Here is a 21,098-nt window from a genome sequence, read left to right as displayed (position 1 = left end):
TACAGCCCCATGCAAACTCGAGTTTAACTGGGCATCTTGTATTTTTATTTGCTGAAGCCAGCCCTACCGTCAAGTGGGAGACGTATTTCAGTGGTTGGAAGAGGGGCTCCCGGTGGTTCTGCTAACGAAGGATTGATAACGCACATCCTGATTGGACAGAGCAAGCTTGTGGCTCTGTTCATAGTTGGTTGAAACAAAGGAGTCTCAGGGGAGACCCAGAAGGTGGGCGTCTCAGGGTGTCTAAGTCTGCGTGTCAGCTGCAGTGACATATGGCAGGTTCCAATATGGCCCCACCAGTGCTGCCATAAGGCAAAACTTTGCCTTTTACAGATACCACCTCAGAAAAAGCTTGACCTGCACTGCTTCCTCAACCCTCACTTACTGCCGAAATTGACAGTCATGCTTCAGCCTTGAAAGTCATCTCGGAAGATAAAGGCATCTTCCCTAGTTACCAGAGTGAGGAAGACCCGGAAATGTCGGCTCCCCATCTTCCTCAGGAGTTCTGCCCCTAGGAAGGAAGGAAGAAGGGCTGCCCTCCGAGGCCAGGGTTCCTCACCGAGCCAGTTTTCCCTTCTCGAAAATAGTCACAAAGCCCTCTGCAAGGGGTTGCTGTGACCATCTGTATGAGGTCCTTCTCACATTGCTACAAAGAAATCCCTGAGACTTTTATAAAGAACCTCTTTTTATAAAGAAAAGAGGTTTCATTGGCTCATAGTTCTGCAGGCTGTACAAGAAGCACAATGCTGGCATCTGCTTGGCTTCTGGGGAGGCCTCAGGAAGCTGCAATCATGGCAAAAGGCAAAGGGGAAGTAGGTACATCACAGACCAGATCAGGAGCAAGGGCCGGGGGAGGGGCCACACACTTTTAAACATCCAGATCTCGCAAGAACTCACTCACAATGGCAATGACAGTACCCAGGGGATGGTGCTAAACCATTCATGAGAAATTCACCCCCATGATCCAATTACCTCCCATCAGGCCCCACCTCCAACCCTGGGGATTAGAATTCAACATGAGATTTGCTGGGAACACAGATCCAGACCCTCTCACCATGAAATCAGAGCAGGCAGGGAGGTGCCCCGCGGGGGCTAGCGAATGCTGGTGCCCTGAGGGTGACCAGGACAGCCTCAGCCTCAGGGCAGAGTCCAGAGGAGCAGTCCCTGGTGAGTGCAGCTCTGGGTCCTCTCTCACCTCTTGAGAAAGAGGGAACCCAGCCTTCGCTGGGGACAGCCTCCAGCCACTGGTCATCCACAGCCTCTCCTTCAACACTGACATGCTCAAGAAGCAAACTCCGCTTCCACCCAAAGCCACATTTCCATCTCCCCACATCTTCCCCCAAATCTTAGTGTCTTAGATTGAGGTACCTGCCTGCACCCTGGCGACAAATGTGATAAACCAGGAGTGAAGTCCTCCATTGTTTGGGAGCCCTGCTGTCAGGCCCCTGCAGAGCTCTCAGCCTCTGCTCCTCTCAGCCTCTGCAGATCCCTACAAGTGGGAGGTGTAGTCAGGATCCCCTTTTCCAGATGAGGAAATGGGGGTTCAGAGTTGTTAAGCAATGTGCACAAGGTCATTGAGATGGCACATGGCAAACCCGAGACCTGAGCTACATCGGATCCCAAAACCTGGACATTTGTCCAGTACTCTACCCATTTCTAGTCCTGGACTCAGGCTACCCTGTGCAGATATTGCCAAGGAGAATGAAGAAGACTAGCAAACTCTTACTCATCCTTGAAAACCCAACTCACTCATCACCTCCTCTGTCCTCTTCTGTCTCAACTGGGGCTGGCTCTGAATCACATATACCCTATGACATTTCATATATAAGGCTGCGTTATCATTTAGTTGCATTCACATCTGCTTACCTGCTAGATCACACTCCTGGAGGACGCAGAGTGCTTGCTTCTCCATTTCTGCACCCATTTCATTTCCGTGGAACCCTCCAGCTGCACTGGCCTCGTTTGCTTTCTTCAAACACCCCATGCTGGTTCTGCCTGGAGAACTATACCCCGCACCACCCGCTCCGCGGGAAGTTCTTCTGATCTTCCACACCAGATGTTTACCCGCATGTCTCCTCCTCAGAGAAACCTTCCCTGACCGCCTGTTTAACATAGCCCCGCAGCCCCTGGCCTGTCCCTGCCCCCGCTGGCCTCATGCCCTGGTGTGACTCTCTTCCTAGCGCATCATGCCTCTCTCCCTGGCACGAGGTCACACGTGCATTTGTTTCCTGGCTTCATTATCTGTCTTCCCACTCGATGTGCCAACTCCAGGGAAGCAGAGATGTTGCAGATCTGACTCCCTCCTGGCACCAGACACATCAAAAGCTCTCAACACACATCCATAGGATGAAGGAACCCTCAGTGTCTGGCACTGTTAATGAATTTAGTCTTAATTAATCATCTTAACAGAAATGTCTCAAAACCTCCCAAGGAGGAAAGCAGAATTTGTTCTTACTACATAATGGATCATTCTTCCTAGCCATCCACTTATTTCCTCCCAGAATATCATCCCCTCTGTTGTAAGAATGGTGACCTTGGAGAACAGTCCAGGAAGAAAACCCCAGCTTCCTGCCTAGAGATCTGTCCACCCTCTTGCTAGCCCACTAGCTTGCAGTTGGCTCAGCCGTGGGTCAGGGATGTTATATATTCATTAATTAATCAATTCAGCTCCAATGCCAGCCTCTGCTTGCCCACTCACTAATCCAGCTGAGGGACAGTCGGGACCACCCCAATACTGGGCGTGGGCCAGGCATTGCCAACAACCAAGAAAAGCAACATGTGCTATGAGGGAAAACACACCAGCTGAGCCCCCCTCTAAACACTGCACAAAAGTACAAATCTGTTGATAAGGGAAGAGGCCATGCAGATGAACCAGGGAGAGTCTCAGATACCTAAGTGGTGGATACACACACTGGCATCCTCCCAGACCAGTGCCCTGGTAATTATCTAGGAGGTAACATGTAGCTCAACTGAATCATGCTTTCTCCTCTCTCAGTCCCCCAAGGCAGGCTCTGGACATCTGCTCATCTCATGGCTGCTAAGTCAGAAAAATGTCCCCCTACCTCGTGCAGATGATTCCCTTGCTGTTGTCTCAGAGCCGTTTTCCAGCTCTAGGTCCACAACAATGGGGTATGGCGGAAACCTAGGGGGTCAATGAGTCAATCAACAAACACTGGCTGAGCACCCCAACTATAGAGTGATTACTGCTTATAGGCAGGGGAAAAGAGTGTGGCGTGGTGGAGTCCGGAGGTAACATTATCTGTGAATTTCATTTAGGGATTGTTACAACGAGTGGACGCCAACTAAAATGCATATTTTCTCCAAAGACATGTGCTGTAATATTTACAGCAGCACTTTGGTGGTGGCCAAAAACTCAATGCAACGTCCATCAGCAAATACTGTTCAGGAGCAGAAATGAACGCTAGGGCCACTCACAGCAATGGGGATGCTCTGTCAATCGTGACATTGGGCAAAGGCAGCCAGGCACAAAGGAGAACATCTGGTTGGTTCCACGCACACAAAGTTCAAATCATGGCAAAGCTAATCTTTGCAGAGGGAAGTCAATGAGAGCCAAGGAGGACGATGACTCTGGGGGCCGCTGGGGCAGGCTGGCAATGATTTGTTTTCTAATCTCCAGGTGGTGTTTACAGGCGAGCCTTCTCTTTGACATACTCAATTAAGCTCTGTACACTTGAGAGTTTGTCCACTTGTAGGTGTGCATACTTCCACTGCGGATTTAAATTTTCAAAGAAGGTTAGAGTGTTAGGTCTGAAGGTTTCCCCCAGGTTTTCCGCAGAGGAGCAAATGGGCTGAGAGGTGGACGAAGGGCCCAAACGTGAGCAAAGGATGGCAGCAAGCTCGCCCCCAAGCGACGCGGCGAAAGCACAGCGACCCCACCCTCGCCAGGTGCTGCGCCATCTCCGCCTCCGAGTCCTGCGTTGCCTGGCAACCGGTCTTCCAGGAGACGCGAGACGCCGAGCCCAGGGCCAGAGCTAGCCGGGCGCGCGGAGCCCCCAGGCCTCATGGCGCAGAAACCGCTCAGCACAGCGGCGGCTGAACGCATGAACCTTGTGGCTCAGGATGAGATCTGGTAACGCCTGGGATCCGGTAACGCGGTGGGCTCTTATTCCCACCTGAAGTGTCCACACCTGGGGTCTCAGTTTCCCCACCAAGTCCAGGAGGTGGTCAACCACTAAACTCGAGGGGTGTGCGCTGAGGATGGTCAGGGGCCTTGAGGAAAGGGGTCAGTGTTAGGGACATGAGAGCGACAGGAGTGCCTTTCTCCCTTTCCTTCTCCCTCTCCTGTTGGGCCCACCAGGAAGACGTGAGAGATCGGCTTTCAACAATCAGCACAGATTTGCTTGTTGAAATCCAACTAAAGTGTTCACGTTTTTTGTTTTCTTCTTTTTTCTTCAAACCTCAGCATCCAACCAGAATGTGTTCATGTTTTTAGAACATATATATATATATATTTTTTTTTTTTTTTTTTTTGGAGATAGAGTCTTGCTCTGTCGCCCAGGCTGGAGTGCCGTGGCGCCATCTTGGCTCGCTGCAACCTCTGCCTTCTGGGTTGAAGCAGTTCTCTGCCTTTGCTTCCCGAGTAGCTGGGATTACAGGCGCCCGCCACCACGCCCTGATAATTTTTTTGTATTTTTATTAGAGACGGGCTTTCACCATCTTGGCCAGGCATGTCTTGAACTCCTGATGTCGTGATCCACCCGCTTTAGCCTCCCAAAGTGCTGGGATTATAGGCGTGAGTCACCGTGCCTGCCCAAATTAAAAAAAAAAAAGAAAGAAAGAAAGCAAAAATCCTAATATTTGTTCAATTTGAATGAAATACATGAAAATTCCCTGATTTTCCTGGGTTTTTAAGTAATATATTTTAAGTTTAAAGATAGATCCATTTTCTAAAAGATGTATGTCTAGCAGACATTTGTCATGGATATTTTAATTGGCATGTTATCTGCTACGTATTATTGCATCTCTTTGAAGGTTTAACTCATATGGGAAGTTACTGATTTAGATGCAAGTGAGTAAGTTGTAGTAACAACAAAATATACGTGTTTACCTTCTAAACTTCAGTTATCCTATTTACCCTCTATAATTTTTACCATTTCCTTGTAAAACCTATATTAGGCACTTCGTATGTGTCTTTCAATTGCTTTCACTTCATAAATTTATTTTATGGAAAACTTTATATGATTCTCATAAATAGAAAAACTTTATCATTTGGCATAAAATGCACACCTATTTTTTACAAAATCTTTATCCAAGCGTCCCAATAGGAGATGCTACCACAGCGAATCTGTTTCCTCTGTCTGAAATGCCCCTTCCTCTCTTCTTCACCAGACAAACTTCCGCTCATCCTCCAAGACCCAAATCTAAATGGCCCCTCCCCTTTCAACAGGGCCCGTGGTTATTGAACACTTAAATTGTAACTGGTCCAAATGGGGTTAAACTGTAAGTGTAAATTGCACAACAAATTACAAAGATTTATTTTTAAGAAAAAGATTATTTAAATGACTGTCAGTCGGGTGCCGTGGCTCACACCTATAATCCCAGCACTTTGGGAGGCCGAGGCAGGGGGATCACCTGAGGTCAGGAGTTGAAGACCAGCCTGGCCAACATGGCAAAAGCCCATCTCTACTAAAAATACAAAATTATGCAGGCATGGTGGTGCACACCTGTAATCCCAGCTACTCAGGAGGATGAGGCAGGAGAATTGCTTGAACCTGGGAGGCGGAGGGTGCAGTGAGCCCTGATCACGCCATTGCACTCCAGCCTGGGCAAAAAAAGGCGAAACTCCATCAGAAAAAAAGACTGTCACCTGTTTATTCTTATGTTCTTTTTAATGTAGTTAATAGAACATTTAAAATTGTTTATGCAGCTCATATTTGTGGCTTATGTTACATTTTGATTGAAATAGACTCTGCCTTAGATGCTCATGCCCAGGGCAAAGAGTTGACCAGGGCCTCCAAAACTGTGGGGTGGGGATATGCTGATATTGAATAGAAGAATATCGAATATTCTTTTTTTTTTTTTTTTTTTTTTTTGAGACGGAGTCTCGCTCTGTCGCCCAGGCTGGAGTGCAGTGGCCGGATCTCAGCTCACTGCAAGCTCCGCCTCCTGGGCTTACGCCATTCTCCTGCCTCAGCCTCCCGAGTAGCTGGGACTACAGGCGCCCGCCACGTCGCCCGGCTAGTTTTTTGTATTTTTTAGTAGAGACAGGGTTTCACTGTGTTAGCCAGGATGGTCTCGATCTCCTGACCTCATAATCCGCCCGTCTCGGCCTCCCAAAGTGCTGGGATTACAGGCTTGAGCCACCGCGCCTGGCCGAAGAATATCGAATATTCTATTTCTTCCAAAATAGAAGAAACTAGAAAACTCAAAATGACTCAGTGTTTAATTCGATGTTCACAAAATGTGGCATGTAAGTTCGTCAACTGCAATGCCACTCAGCTCGTGGGTAGTTAGATATAAATGATATTAGCATGGAGCAAAAGCAAGGCCAGATCAGGGTGGGAAAGTGAGGCACTTGGGCTGCAATATTTAGGGAATGCTTCATGTCAAGGTTATGCAGATGCTGTCTCTGCACTTGCAGGAAGCAGGGAGTGAGCGCCTCCTTTACTTTTGCACCTCCTTAACTTTCAGGTCATAAGGGCCTCCAAAATAAGAGGTCTGGTACCTAGAAACCTCCTCAGGCAGAATCGGCCCCAGACCGGCCCTTACCTGGCGTACCCTCCCAGCCGTAACAGCCAACCAGCATCTCTCCTTCGCCAGCCGTGTGTCTCCCTTGCTGGTGGGAGGTGCTCAGTGTCAGAGGTTCTCACACTCTCTGGCTCCTCACTCCATTCCTGGTGCAGAACCACTCTCCAGTCAATGTTCGTAGAGGGTGGAAATGTCCCCCACAGAACCCTTGAACCTTTTTCCATGTTGCCCGGCACTCAGAAACGTTCTTTTCCAGGAAATACCGTCTGAAGGCTGAATCGGAAGCACGGCAGAACTGGCCCCAGAACTGGGGGTTTTTAACAACCCCTTTCGAGGAGGTAAACATTTGATGAGCCCCGAGGTTATAGAATCAATCATTTCAAAGAATGAATGATTACAAAGTCTATAATTTGCGAGAATAAAATTAAACAGCATGTTGTAGGCAAAGATCACTAACTCCGAAACCAGAAGCTTCCCGCCTTTCACAGATTCCTGGGCACTGACCACAGGCCAGGCATGTTCTAGGTGCTTCGGCAGAACCAGCTGGTCAAATCTGGACAAGAACCCCGGTGCAGAGACAGGTGCTATTTTATGCCCATTTACAAATTAGGAAATTGAGCTCCCAGACCTGCAAAGCCACACAACTGATAAGGACCACACTCAGGTGAGAAGCGGGTGGGTCTGATGCCACGGCCACCTGACCTCAGACTTCCCATCTGTAAAGTAGGATGAGAGTCCTCACCTGCCTAACTGAGCAACTGCGAGGTGCAGATACAAGAAGGCCATGGACACCTCGCCCAGCCTCGAAGCCAAGTGACATACGAGGGATTCTTGGGAAAATGCTGTTGGTATTCCCTAAAAATCACAAGTCCGGAAGTCTACAGGGACCAGCTAGGTGACAGAAACAGGAGACAAGGCCAAGCATAATTAATCAGAAAGTGGGGAGACTCAGGCAAAGAGGCCACTGGTCCTGTCCAAAGAGGCAGCCAGCATGAGCCCAGACAAGTGCAACCATATGGGAAGGCCAACTGCATATTCCCGTCACTCAAGAGAGTCCAGAAAGCCAGATGTTTACATGAAACCTTCTGAGTCTGGAAATGAAATGCTGCTGTGGGTTCCGGTGGGGTGGTGGCCACCAATCTGCAACCTCTCAAACTTCAGGACAGAACACAAGAGATGCAGAATTAATTAAAACACCGCATCCACGATTCACAGCAGTGTTAACCCCATTTGTAATTCATCCCACCCGACTAGCTTTGAAATTATGCTGTTCTTAATGAGGTTGTTTTTAATTCTTGGAAGGTATCACAATTTGAAATTTTATGCATAGAATGAGTTCTTTTTAATATAATATGCATAAAGAGTCTATATTAATATTCTTTATATGTAATTAAATTGGGTTTTCAAAAAACTTGACATTGCTTTAAAATTTAAAAGGAGGAGTGGGCCGGGCGCGGTGGCTCAAGCCTGTAATCCCAGCACTTTGGGAGGCCGAGACGGGCGGATCACGAGGTCAGGAGATCGAGACCATCCTGGCTAACACGGTGAAACCCCGTCTCTACTAAAAATACAAAAAAAAAAAAAAAAAAAACTAGCCGGGCGAGGTGGCGGGCGCCTGTAGTCCCAGCTACTCGGGAGGCTGAGGCAGGAGAATGGCATAAACCCGGGAGGCGGAGCTTGCAGTGAGCTGAGATCCGGCCACTGCACTCCAGCCTGGGCGACAGAGCGAGACTCCGTCTCAACAACAACAACAACAAAAAAAAAAAGAAATTAAAAATAAATAAATAAATAAATAAAAAATAAAAGGAGGAGTGGAGGCTCTCCTCCAGTATGTTAAAGTTTGGTCCTGAAAACTTTTTGGCATTTTTTGTTTGTTTGTTGTTGTTTGAGACAGAGTCTGGATCTGTCACCCAGGCTGGAGTGCAGTGGTGTGATCTCAGCTCACTGCAGCATCCACCTCCAGGCTCAAGCCCATCTGTCACCTTGGTATCCCAAATAGCTGGGGCCACAGGCACACGCCACCATGCCCAGCTAATTTTTGTATTTTTTGTAGAGATGGGGGTCTTGCTAAGTTGCTTAGGCTGGTCTTGAACTCCTGAGCTCAAGCAATCCTCCCACCTCTGCCTCCCAAAGTGTTGGGATTACAGGCATTAGCCACTACACTCAACCCTTTTCGGCATTTAAAAATTTTTGAGTCCATAAATGGTAACATTTTCTCAAATTCCCCCACAGGGGATGTAAATCAGGAGGCTGCAGTGAGCAGCAGGAGGGGTCGGAGATGGGTCTCAGCTTTGGGTGCAGCAGGCCTGCATTGAGGTTCCCCCCTACTTTCCTAACGGTGTGACTAAGACAAGCCTCTGCCTCCCGTTTCCATGCCCCACTTCTGTGTCTGTAACATGTGCTTTCTAGGGGAAGCAATGGGGAGGACACTTCCCCGAGCTTCATCCCGAGGCTCCTGGGGATTCTGTTTGAGTACATTTCCCCCAGCTTCACCTGAGGTTTCCCGTCTCTGGGGATTCTGTTTCAGTTGATCAAGTGTGAAGAAGATCTCCCCACCCCAAAGCCCAAACTCGAGCTTCCTGAGCGTTTCCGCATCCGGCCGGTGACCCCAGTGGAGAAGTACATCAAGGTTTGAAACGTTGTTTTTAAATACTGATTTTCCTAAGAAATAAGCCCCAAGGGAAACCGATGGCTCCAGATGTGCAAAGCCAGTGCTGAAGGTAAGAGCATAGCAGTGCCAGGTGCAGAGCCCAGATCCACGCCCTTCCCAAACCCAGCCATGGGAAATATTCCAGGCTGAAGTCTACACGTGCGAGTGCCATGACCTCCTGCTCTACAGAAGCAGAGAGAGGGCAGGAAATGGGGTCTTCATGCATTATTTCAGCAAACATTTCCAGGGGGTGGGCAGGAAGGCAGGGCAGGAAGGCAGGGCAGGTCCAGGTGGGGGCTCTGGAATCAGACCACCCGATCCCTGTGCTGTTAGGCTGCTCACCTCCTGTGTGGTCTTGGGCAAGTGGCTTGACCTCTCTGTGTCTCCCCTGCCTCTCTTATACAATGGAGGTTAATGAAGTACCTACTTCAGGGAGTGCCGCCAGAGTTCAGCGGGGTGCCCAGCATGTTTAGAGAGTGCCGATGACAGTCTGCTATTACTAAGGTGCAATCACTTGGCTGGGAAAACGGTAATGAACAAGAAGAGAAGACCCCAGCCCACATGTCTGGGTCTAGAGAACCAACATTAACCAAGAAAATCAACACCATTTGGATATGCTGTGCTAGCACCATGGAGGAAACAGGCCGGTGGTATGTCACAGGATAAGAGAGGGCGAGGTTGTCAGGGAAGGTACCGTTTGAGCTGAGGACTGACGGATGACCAGGCACCCGCCCTAGGAAAAGTACTGTAGGCACAGGGAACAGCATGTACGAAAGCCCTGAGGCAGAACACAGGCTGCTATGTTTCAGGAACAGCAAGGCAAGGTGAGGTGGTGGGAGCTTGGGTGGAGGGTGGGGGCAGGAGGAGAAGGTGTGGGCAGAGAAAGGATATGAAGGGATGGGAAGAAATATGAAGGGAGAAGTGGGCAGGCTAGAAGAAGGATTGCAGTTGGAGTCCAAGTTAGAGCAGAAGCCACTGGAGGGTTGTAAGCAGGACCGTGGAAGGGTGAGACCTGCCTATTGAAAAGATGGCTCCGGTTGCTAAGTGGAGAAAAGATTGTAGGGAGAGGGACAGGAGTGACCGGGCAAACCCAGAGAAGAGAGGTCTTAGACAATGCTATCACCTGAAGCCTGCACCGTGGCGGACATGGCTCAGATCCCTCTAGAAACTGTTGAGCTCCATATGTCTCAAGGGTCTGTCATTTTGGTCGGGGGTTCTACCCTCTGCCCAGCTATGGAGAAGGTGGTTCTGCGTGCTGACGGGGAGAGCAGATGAAAACCCAAGATGCAGGCCGCAGGGCAAGGGGAGTTCAGCTGCAGCCCTTTGCCTGGCATGCTCGTGGTCTGATGGGGTAGCTGGCAAGCAGTGAGCGTTTGGTGGGTAAGCATCTGTGAGTGCCAACGAATGAATGAATGAATGAATGAATGTCTCCACTGAGTTATGCTGACAGCTTTTCCCCCAAATAGAAAGCAATATAGAGCCACTGCTAAAAACTATTTAGAAATACAGCAAAATATAAGATAATTAAAACTCCCATATAGATTCTTACCCATGATTAACGTTTTGGGGGTGCTCCTTCCAGAGGTTTTCCTACACGTCCCTCGACCTATAAGAGTAACCACCTCACCAGCTCAAGTTCTTGTTATTATCTCTTAGCCGCTTACCGTGCTGACCGCTTCACATGGGCTGTCTCATCTTATTTCCGCTGCAGCCCCTGATACTATCATCCTCAAACCCATTGTGCATATGGGAAAACTGAAGCTAAAAAAAGCTGAATTCCTTTCCCCAGCCACACAGCAAGTGTGTCTGATTCCAGAGCCCTGCTTTTAAATGTTACCCTCAAATATTCCTCAAATGTATGTCCATATATATGTATATACACACACTTGTGCACACACACACATATACTTCTTAGATATATGTTTACAAATCAAACTACACAGGCTGCTTTGTAATCTCATTTTTCCACTTAACAACATACCCTGGACATCTTTCCATGCAGTTAAAAAAAAGCACTCTAAATCACTATTATATTAATGGCTGCGTTTTTCTCCACTGTGTGGATCTGTCATCATTTATTTAATTGTCCTCCTGTCCCTGGCCATCGAGGTTGTATCCGGCATGAGATTTGGGAGAATAATCCTGCAAGGAACACCCTTGTAGACACAGCAATTTGCTCTGGGTCTGTCATTTTCTTGGAATGAGTGCCTACAAAGGTGACTGTTCAGATGAAATGCACCCATTCAGGGAGCTCGCTCTCCTATGGCCTAGAACACTGGGCTGGCCGGAGAACAGAAGAAGAGAGACTGGGATGTAGGTCGGACATTTTTCCAGAGCTGGGCTTTAATTCTGCCAACTCCCTGCCTCCACCTCCATCCCAAGAATATGGTGGCATGGGATCTGCTTAGTGTCTATAGTGTCCCTCAGCCACACGCTGTCCCCACAGATCCCTTGCCTGCCCTTGAGGCTGGACTTTCCCTGGGCCTGCTCTGCACAACCACAGTTATTCTCTTTCCAAAGAAAGTGCCCCCACCTAGATACCAGAGAGGTGCCCCTCCTGGAGAATGGGAAGCAGGGAGGAACCATTCAGGCACCAGAACAAACCGAAACATGGTTTTTTCCTGTGAGAGACTCCTGTCTAGGAGCAAGGGCCAGCTGTTAAAGCCACACTCACCAGACAGAGCCTGTGGGGTGGCAGGGGTAAGGAAAAGAACTTTGATTCGGGTGAGAAAGGTCCCCAGCCTCTGCTTACCTCCAAACTTCTTTCTTGCCCAAGAAATGGTAATGGTGGCCAGGCGCAGTGGCTCACGCCTGTAATCCCAGCACTTTGGGAGGCCAAGGCAGGTGGATCATGAGGTCAGGAGATTGAGACCATCCTGGCTAACATGGTGAAACCCTGTCTCTCTAAAAATACAAAATATTAGCCGGGCGTGGTGGCGGCGCCTGTTGTCCCAGCTGCTTGGGAGGCTGAAGCAGGAGAATGCCGTGAACCCGGGGGGCGGAGCTTGCAGTGAGCGGAGATCACGCCACCGCACTCCAGCCTGGGCGACAGAGCAAGACTCCGTCTCAGAAAAAAAAAAAAAAAAGGTAACTGGTTTCCTTCTTCCACCTTTCTTCCACCTTCCCATCCTCTCATTGGTGACCAGAGTCTTTAAAAACATATTTATTTTTAATAGGTAACCTTGATACCTAAAAGGCCATCCGATGAGATGCCTCCTTCCCTCTGGACCCCTGGAGCCACTGTCACCCATTTGGCATGCACTCTTGCATAGACAAGGACATCCATGGGCCTCTGGCCTCATTTTGTTATTACACAGCTTGTCCCATACTTTGAATAGTTTCGTGCACCTCTTTTCTCTTAGAAGTTTATCTCATCCTTCTAAACTATTGCATGACACACCACGGTGTGGATGGGCCGTAGTGAATGAGCCTCCATGGGTGGATATGCAGCTTGTGTCCAATCGTTTGCTATTACAAACAGCTCCACAAGGCATCCCTTGCACCACCATGGATGTGTACGTGTGTAGCTATCAGGATATTTTAGAATGAATGCCTCAGGATAGATTGTTGGGTCAAAGGGTGTTTGCATCTGCACTTTCAAAAGATAATTGCCAGGCTGGGCGTGGTGGCTCACACCTATAATCCCAACACTTTGGGAGGCCGATGCAGGTGGATCACCTGAGGTCAGGAGTTCGAGACCAACCTGGCCAACATGGTGAAACCCCGTCTCTACTAAAAATATAAAAATTACCTGGGCACGATGACACATGCCTGTAATCGCAGCTACTCAGGAGGCTGAGGCAGGAGAATCACTTGAACCCAGGAGGCAGAGGTTGCAGTGAACTGAGATCATGCCATTGCACTCTAGCCTGGGTGACAGAGCCAGACTCTGCCTCAAAAAAGAAAAAAAAAAGATAATTGCCATATCACCCTTACTCCTATAATGCCCTTGTTAACAGTGGTGTTTTCATCTTTTTGCCCCTCTGCTGGGTGAAACATGATGTCTCACAGTGGATTTCAACTGCATTTCTTTTACAAGTTAGATAAAGACTTGGAAGTTAGTCTGTGTGCTCCCAAAGGCCTGGCTAGACAAACAGAACTGAGAGCTGCTTCCCTTCTGAACAATTCTGCTCGTAGCTGGTTCAAAGAAGCTTCTGGCAGTCATTGATGACCCACCCTACATGTAGCCTTGCAGGAGACTAATTTTAGGAGTTCATCAAGAGCATATGTTAAGGGTCTTCATCCACAGCAGCAGCCAGCCCACTTGGGACCATCCCTTCCTGCCACCGCCTCACCGGCAGGTTCCATTAGTAAAAGTGAACTCATAACCCCAAGCATAGTAAACCTCTTTATCTCAGTTCTTCTGCTAGAACAAATGTCCCGCACTGTTGCCTTTGTTCAAATCCCCTTATAAGAGCAGAACAGATTATTTCAAAAGAAGGGGAAAACCTGCCTAAACATTTACCCTCATTTTCCAAAAATGTCAAATCTGTCCAAGGAATTGATAACTGAAGTTGTGTTTTTTTATTCCAGATAGAAGCCCATTTTACTTTTGGTTTTTAAAATTCAATTCAATTGCTTTTCATTCCTGTGATCTCTATGGTTTGGAGTGTGTGTGTATATACAGATGCATATCGTAGAGCCTTCTTATCGAAACAGAGTGATGTACACCTGCCAAAATGCCATCTGACAATAGTGCCATACAGTTTATAAAAGGCAATGAGAACTGTAGCACTTGATATTTCTGTTTTTTTTTTTTTTTTTTTTTTTTTTTTTTCTTACCAAATAAAAATTATTTTGCTGGAGGTCATGAATTAAATACGTTAGACAGTACACGATAAAGAAACGTGTTTGATGTTCATCACTTCCAGGAAAGATGGGAGCCTCTGAGTCCAGCCGGTTGGAATGTGCTTGTTTTCAGTACACATCAGGGAGGCTGGCTTTTCTTTTTGTCTTTTCCACCCCTGCCTCACATGCCGATGCTGGATGCCTCATGTTTCTGTGGCCCAAAGTCACTAAATCCCCTGCATTTCCATTCCAGATCCTTCCATCCCCCCCAGTCCCACAGACCACCCAGGGCTTCATCGGCTGGAGATCTGCAGTGCCAGGCCTGAACAAGTGCCTAGAGCTCGACGATGAGATCAGAAGCTGCAAAGGTGCTTTTGCGCGAGAGCTGTGCTGGCCCAAGCAGGGCGTGCACTGAATCCAGGCGGAGCTTCTGCCCAGGGGTGGTGCATGTCGGTTGCCAGGCACCCAGGGCCATGCCAGGCAATGGAAGAGCTCCCCTGAATCCCGAGGACACAGTCCCCTGCGTACTTGCCCATGGGATGTTGCACAGAACACAAAGTGTGCCTTAGACATTCTTAACTCATCAGCGTCTCCCTTCCAGAATGTCCACGTCCACACCCATTCTTGGCTGATGTAGGCTTCTCTCATTTGTTTTTGATACCTTGGGAATTTCTGCGCAGGGTTTTAAAAAAAAATAAGTGATTCAACTATAAAAATATTTGTCTAGGTCCTTCCATGTAGCTTTCCATTGCACCTATCACCATCCTTATTTATGACAAACTTGTTGATCAGGTGTTTCTCTATCCAGATATCCCTGGGCCTGTTTTTCAGGAAGAATAAAACACTTGGAGAATCCCTTGGCTCTCCTTGCTCAAGAGATTTGCAATTATTTAACAGCTTTAAAGGCAGAAATGAGCCCAAGATTTGCCACTGGGCCTAGATTCACAGGAGAAAACGGGCTTCCCAATCCCTCTAAGAAAACCGCTCCTGCTGACCTGTCCCAGCCACCCCCAGTCCAGCACAGAAAGCTTCAGGCTGCCCAATTGGGCCATTTTCCTTCCCCGAGTACATCAACCCCACAGTTACCATTTTCTTTCTAAACACTGCCTAGCTGTCTCTCTTCTCCTACTCCTACAAATGGGGGCTAGGGACATGGAGTGTCCACCTGGCCAGAAGGAAAAGCCAGCATGTCCTCAGGCCTCATGAACTGGACCCCAAAAAGTAGGAGAGCAGAGTTTACAGCAGCCTGTGGGAGCTGGTTTGTGTTTCATTTCCAAGGAGTAGGGGGTTGGCGCACTCTTCAGACCCGGCGCAGAGAGGGCGGGAGGGTCTGTGTTCAGTTACCCACCCTCCATGGAGGCACAGGCCTTCCTCCCCTTTGTTGGTCAGGCCTCACTGTTCCTGGGATGGATTCCTCCATTTATTTGGCTGATGGGGCCTAAGGGGACTTCCATAGGGTGGGACCCATTTACAAGGCCCATCCACCCAAACATGTCCTGTTCACCTTCCTGTCCAGCCATGGGTGGGTGTGCTGGAGCCAACCCAGGAAGCCCTCCGCTAAGGCCTGTGAGAACCTAAGTCCTCTAAGCTCTGAACACTGGCTGCCACCCCTCTGGCATGTTCCTAAAGGGACTCCATGATTTGAGGGTCACTAAATACCAGGGGACAGAATTCCTATCAAATCTGGGCCCTCCCCTGCAAGCTCTGGGCTCAGAGCCCCCAAATCTCAGAAGCCCCAGCAGAAGAGCTTCTCTTATTCAGGGACTCTGTTCTCTATAAAAACTACCTGCCTTCCTCTTTCCAAGGGTCTGGTTGCAGACACCAACTACTCAGTGCTGAGAACACAGCCACATAGCAGAAGCCTTCTCCCAGTCACCTAGATGGTTCTCTGTCTCCCCACGCCCCTCCTCCAACCCCAAAGTGGGAAACTCCTAGGTTGGTATGGGCTGCCCAGCCCAGAAGAGCTGATACCCAAGAGAACTGGTCGTCACCTCTGAGTATGGTGCCCACACACATCGCTGGGCACAGGGGCCATGGCCATCAAGAAACATCAGGGCTATTTAGGTTCTAAGAAAAGAGGAAGCAAGATATTTGGTTGAATTGTGTCCCCCAGAAAGATACGAAGTCCTAGCGTCCAGTACCCGTGGAGGTGAACTTACCTGGAAATAAGGTCCTGCAGATGTGATTAGTTAGATGAAGATGAGGTCTTAGAGGAGAGGGGTGGACTCTTCATCCAGTGTGATTGGTGTCCTCATGAGAAGAGGGGAGAGTGACACTCAGGGGGGACACAGCCTTGTGGAGACACAGACATGCAGGAGAGGGCACCGTGCCACGCCAGAGGCAGAAATGGGAGGGATGTGTCTACCAGCCACAGAATGCCAACATTTGCAGGCAAATCACGAGAAACCACGAAGAGGCGAGGAAGGATTCTATCCCATAGGTTTCAGAGGGAGCATGGCCCTGCCGATGCCTTGACTTCAGACTTCTGGACTCTGGAACGGTGAGAGAACACATTTCTGTTGCTTTATGCCACCCCATTTGGGGTACTGGGTACAGCAGCCCCAGGAAATGAATATAGCCTTGAGCAGATGTTACCTCCTCCTCTCCTCCCCTACTCAGAAAACATCCTTCTCTGACCATGTGTCTTTCATTGGTCTTGACTCGGGCTGAGTCTATAACAGACAGATGACGTGGCCCCGCAAACCCCAAAGATGTTTCTAATCACCCAGAGGTTTAGCCTGATGTAGACTAAACAACTGAATGCTTGGCCAAGCCTGTCCCTATTAAATCCTAATGTTTTGGCATCCAAGTCATTGCTGCAGGCAAAGCATCTGCCCTTGGAGGAACATTTGTCCCTTCTTGTGATCAGACACGTCCACCACAGTCAAGCAGTGGCCGGAAAGCAGGGTTGCTTTGTACTGATCTCTGTCTCAGCACTGCCCCATTGCCAGAGCAGAGACAGCACCGGACTTAGTGGGGAATGAACCTCCAATGGCAGGTTGTTGTTTGTTCTAATTCTTGGTCACAAAACAAATCTAGGATTCATCATTCATGTCATCTGCATGCCCACAACAGGTGGCAGCAAAAATCTAGCCCAAAAGGTGGGCTCCCTTGACCTGTCCTGACCCCTAGGCTGGACAGGAAATCAACATGTCCATTTTTACCCTTCTGAAACTTAGGGGTGAACTAACTTTCACCCTGGTTTTCACTAACCGGTGTATGTTGACCAACAGCCCTGACTTTTAGGGAGACTGGTCAGCAGATCTTGCCGGTGGAAATGATTAGAGTGGAGGAGCTGAGACAGCCATGCCACTGTGTGGACAGCTGAACCTGCAGAAAGCCGGAAATCCCAATAAGGAAGGCCTCTGAGGCTGGCCCTCGCCTCCTGGCCACAGCGTACCAGCAGAGGAAATGGATGTGGGTGTACCCATGTTGGATCCATTTAACTCCAGTCCCTTGTGAGGACAAAAATTCAAGAGACTCAGATCAAAGTCTGAAGATACACATGTTCTCTGGACAATCAGCAATGGAATAGCTTTCAATATCTCAGAAATTATTTGATGCTTTTTTGCTACCCTTCAATTTAAATGAAGCTCACTCCAAGTTTATGTACATGTGTTTAATGCCCTTTAAAACTATTCCTACTTAAAACATTACAGTGAAGTTTTTTTTAGCCTTTTGCTCTTGTCAATACATAGATGGTTACATATTTTAAACTAACTGACATCTAGGAAGTCTTAGTTGGTGGGGTTTTCTTCTTCTATCCCCAGTAACGTATTCACCAACTAACCACATATGTGCTTGCATTTAAAGAAATAAAAACGAGGCAACGTTTCTGCAGGTATCAAACTCCAATGCCATGGTCCTCCCTACTGACACCCTCCCCCCTGGACTCACAGAATGACCTTTTGGCATTAAGCAATTTGGGCTGCACCTGTGAGTTTGTAACAGAGCACAAATGTCCAGTCAACGGCCCCAGCTGAGAATCGAAGTGGACAACATTCAAGGATTCAATTACCCTGGATGGCTTCAAACTTGACATTTAATCTATGGAAATCAACCTCTTTGTGGGTGTCCAAATGGTCCCATAAATGTCACCACACACTGTAAAATACCACAACATTTCCAAGGTCGAGACGAGGCTGGTGAACCTGCGTCCATGATGCTGAAATACATCACAGCAATGAACCACCAGACGGGCCTCGGTCAAAATGAACCATCTCTGAAATGATGCAAAACATAATTAGGTTGGAGACTCGGAATAGATGCTGTCACGAGCACATTTCAGCCCAAGACAAATTAGAAACTCTTTAAGTTTGAGTTAGAAGAAAATGACATGATCAACTAAACAACAAAATTACTGGAAAACACAACTCGTCCCTTACACGTTGACCACACCTCAGTATTACTGTCATGATGGACTCTGGGTTTTCCGTACCCAAAACCTGGGACCAGATTGTTGGGGAATTTACAATTTTGAGCATTCTAGAAACTGCATATGCTATATATTATATATAACCCCTCTGGCAAGGTCTGAGGCAGCCCCTTGAAATGAAATCCACTAATATTTTGTAGCAAAATTTAGGAAATATTCACACTTTGAAATAAAGACTCAAAGGAGCCACTTATGAGTTTGGTTCAGGTTTTGCCAACAAATGAGTCTTGGTGTCAAACTAATGAGAATATTTCTAGGTTTTAGAGCATTTTAGAAACTGAAACTGATAAGAGATTTTGGACATAAAATGTTTCCATCAACAGAAAATACTGTAAGGTTGGTTCTTTTGGATCTGCCTTTAGTTATGAACTTGGATCAGGACTCTCTTGGTTGTAAGAGGAAGAAACTGAACCCCTAGTCTAAGTATAAAAGGAACGTTTTGACTCATGTAACTGGAAAACTCAAACGTAGGTCTGGTTTCAGGCACAGCTTGATCAGGGATTCAAACAATGTCACCAAGACCCAGGGTTTTTCTGCTCTCTAATTTCCTTCAGGTTGGTCTATCCGACTGCTTTCAGCTGCAAGCAACATGGCTCAGCATTGTTGCAATGATAAGGCAATTTCTTAGATCACAAAGAGGGAGCGCCAAGGTAGGCAGAGCACCAGGGCTAGTCTAGTAACTTAAAGTCAGCAAGGATCTGCATGCTTTTAACCACCTCGCTCAGCCATGCCACTCCCAGCACCAGCCTCGTCAAAGGCTGGCTTTCTTCCTGGCTGGGACACTGTCAGCAGCCCAGGTCACACATGCTTTCTTGTTCACCTCTGGCAATAGAAAGAGGGAAGGGCTTCCCACTCATCCCTGCAACTCCTCTGGGGTATCTCATTGGCCAGAAATGAATCGCGTCCTCATTCCTGAGTAAATCATGGCTTTATCTCCCTTGGGTCGAACAAGCCAACCCCTTCCCACACTGCATCATGACTCTGCAGTAGGAGGCAGTGCAACATCCACCGGAACTTCACGTGCCTCGTGGTCACAAAGGTGCAGCAGCTCCCCACTTCTCTTGCTTTCAGCATCAAGTAGAACAGGAAGAACACCCAGAGGCTGTTTCCCAGGATTCCCAACAAAAGTCTCATTGACTCCAACGGGGTAACATGTCCCTTCCTGAACCCATCAGTGTGGCCCAATAAATGAAGTGCACTGATTGGCTTAGTCCTTGGCTCCACCCCTGAGATGGAGTAGGCCACAGCACACAGGGCACATAAGTCAAACGAGAGGAAGACGTCTCCCCAGATGGAAATCTGGAGGTGTTTCCCAAAAGTAGGGGGAATGGAAGCTGCATGGTAAAGACAGTTAACAAAACAAGCCCGCTACAGAACCTGAAAATGAAGTTTTCACGACCTCATGGGTGGTTGTAATTATCAGAGAGCTTCAATTCACTTTGGCCAACATGGCAGGCAGCCTCGGAGATGGCCCCAGGATCCTCACCTCCTGATATTCACACCTGTGGGTAGTCCTTGCCCCTTGAGGGTGGGTGGGATGTAGTGATTCTATGAATAGAATATGTCAAAAGTGATAGGCTGTCACTTCCCAGATTAGGTTACAAAAGACTGACTTCCATCTTGCCAGCTTGCTCCTCTCTCTCTTTCTGTCTCTCCTTTTCCTTCTCTCTCTCTCTCTCTCCACCACTCTCTGTCTCTCTCACCATCTCCCTTTCTCTGATTAAGCCACCTGCAGTAGCATGAGAAGCTCAATGGAGATGTTCCCAGGACAAGGGACTGAGAAGATCATGATCCACCAATATATGAGGACCCGATTTTTACTCATAGGTATCAGTAAAAATTATTTAAGTTTCAAAAAATTACAGAAGCTGGATCAGCCTTCCAGGTGACATTTGTCATTTTTAGTTTGGGAACAGAGCCAGAAAAATAATCCACAACCCCGAGCCCAAGTTATCACCTAAAAACTATTTGTAGAGGCCCACCAAGGGCTGGAAATGGCTTCTCTTGAATCAGCAGAAAAGGAGGGGCAGCAGAGCAGGTGGGAGGAGGAGACTCAGGAGTAGGACTGGTCTGCGTTCAAATCCCGACACTCCCCACTCCAGAGGTGTGGCCTTGGGCAGGTAGTTGGACTTCTCAGACTTCTGCCTTCCCCAGCTGTGACGTGGGGACCCACGGGGGTGATGGAAGGATGCGTGGGGAAAGGGCTTGGCAGAGAGCAGATGTGCAGACACAATGTTAGTTTCATCTCTTGCAGCAAAGCAAGAGATTCTTCAGAAACAGAGTGAAGATCAGAAGAGACGCTGGTGGTAAAGTACCTGCTGAAACATCTGGCGTGGCCAAGAGGTTCAACAAAGGCTGGCTGGTGCTACTTTTATTGCTGCTGCTCTTGTTGTTGTTGTTGTTAATGAACGTGATTCTGCCACCCATAGGTTAGGCGGTCAGCAGGCTTTTCAATTAAGTGAACAACTTTTATTTCAGCACCTATCCATGTTTAAATCTGGCCGTTGCCAGGGCTCAAGA

General features: G+C 48.1%; 1 protein-coding gene across 1 annotated transcript; it reads left to right on the top strand.

Moving 5' to 3' along the window:
- The first annotated feature begins 3,962 nt into the window (after window positions 1–3,962).
- On the top strand, window positions 3,963–14,850 carry C13H20orf85 (chromosome 13 C20orf85 homolog). The gene is made up of 4 exons (XM_010365128.2): window positions 3,963–4,087; window positions 6,962–7,043; window positions 9,233–9,334; window positions 14,397–14,850. Exons 1-4 carry the CDS (start codon window positions 4,020–4,022, stop codon window positions 14,556–14,558), a joined length of 414 nt encoding a protein of 137 aa, XP_010363430.1. The 5' UTR covers window positions 3,963–4,019; the 3' UTR covers window positions 14,559–14,850.
- Window positions 14,851–21,098: the final 6,248 nt, after the last annotated feature.

This window comes from Rhinopithecus roxellana, chromosome 13, assembly GCF_007565055.1.
Source record: "Rhinopithecus roxellana isolate Shanxi Qingling chromosome 13, ASM756505v1, whole genome shotgun sequence".
NCBI classification, from domain to species: Eukaryota; Metazoa; Chordata; class Mammalia; order Primates; family Cercopithecidae; genus Rhinopithecus; species Rhinopithecus roxellana.
This window is presented reverse-complemented; position numbering and strand designations above follow the sequence as displayed.

Bases quoted from the DNA above. Each gene is read 5' to 3' on its own strand.
- C13H20orf85 (XM_010365128.2), top strand. From the start codon at position 4,020: ATGGCGCAGAAACCGCTCAGCACAGCGGCGGCTGAACGCATGAACCTT. The intron at 4,088-6,961 runs GTAACGCCTGGG...GTTCTTTTCCAG, and splicing joins GTGGCTCAGGATGAGATCTG to GAAATACCGTCTGAAGGCTG. The intron at 7,044-9,232 runs GTAAACATTTGA...ATTCTGTTTCAG, and splicing joins TAACAACCCCTTTCGAGGAG to TTGATCAAGTGTGAAGAAGA.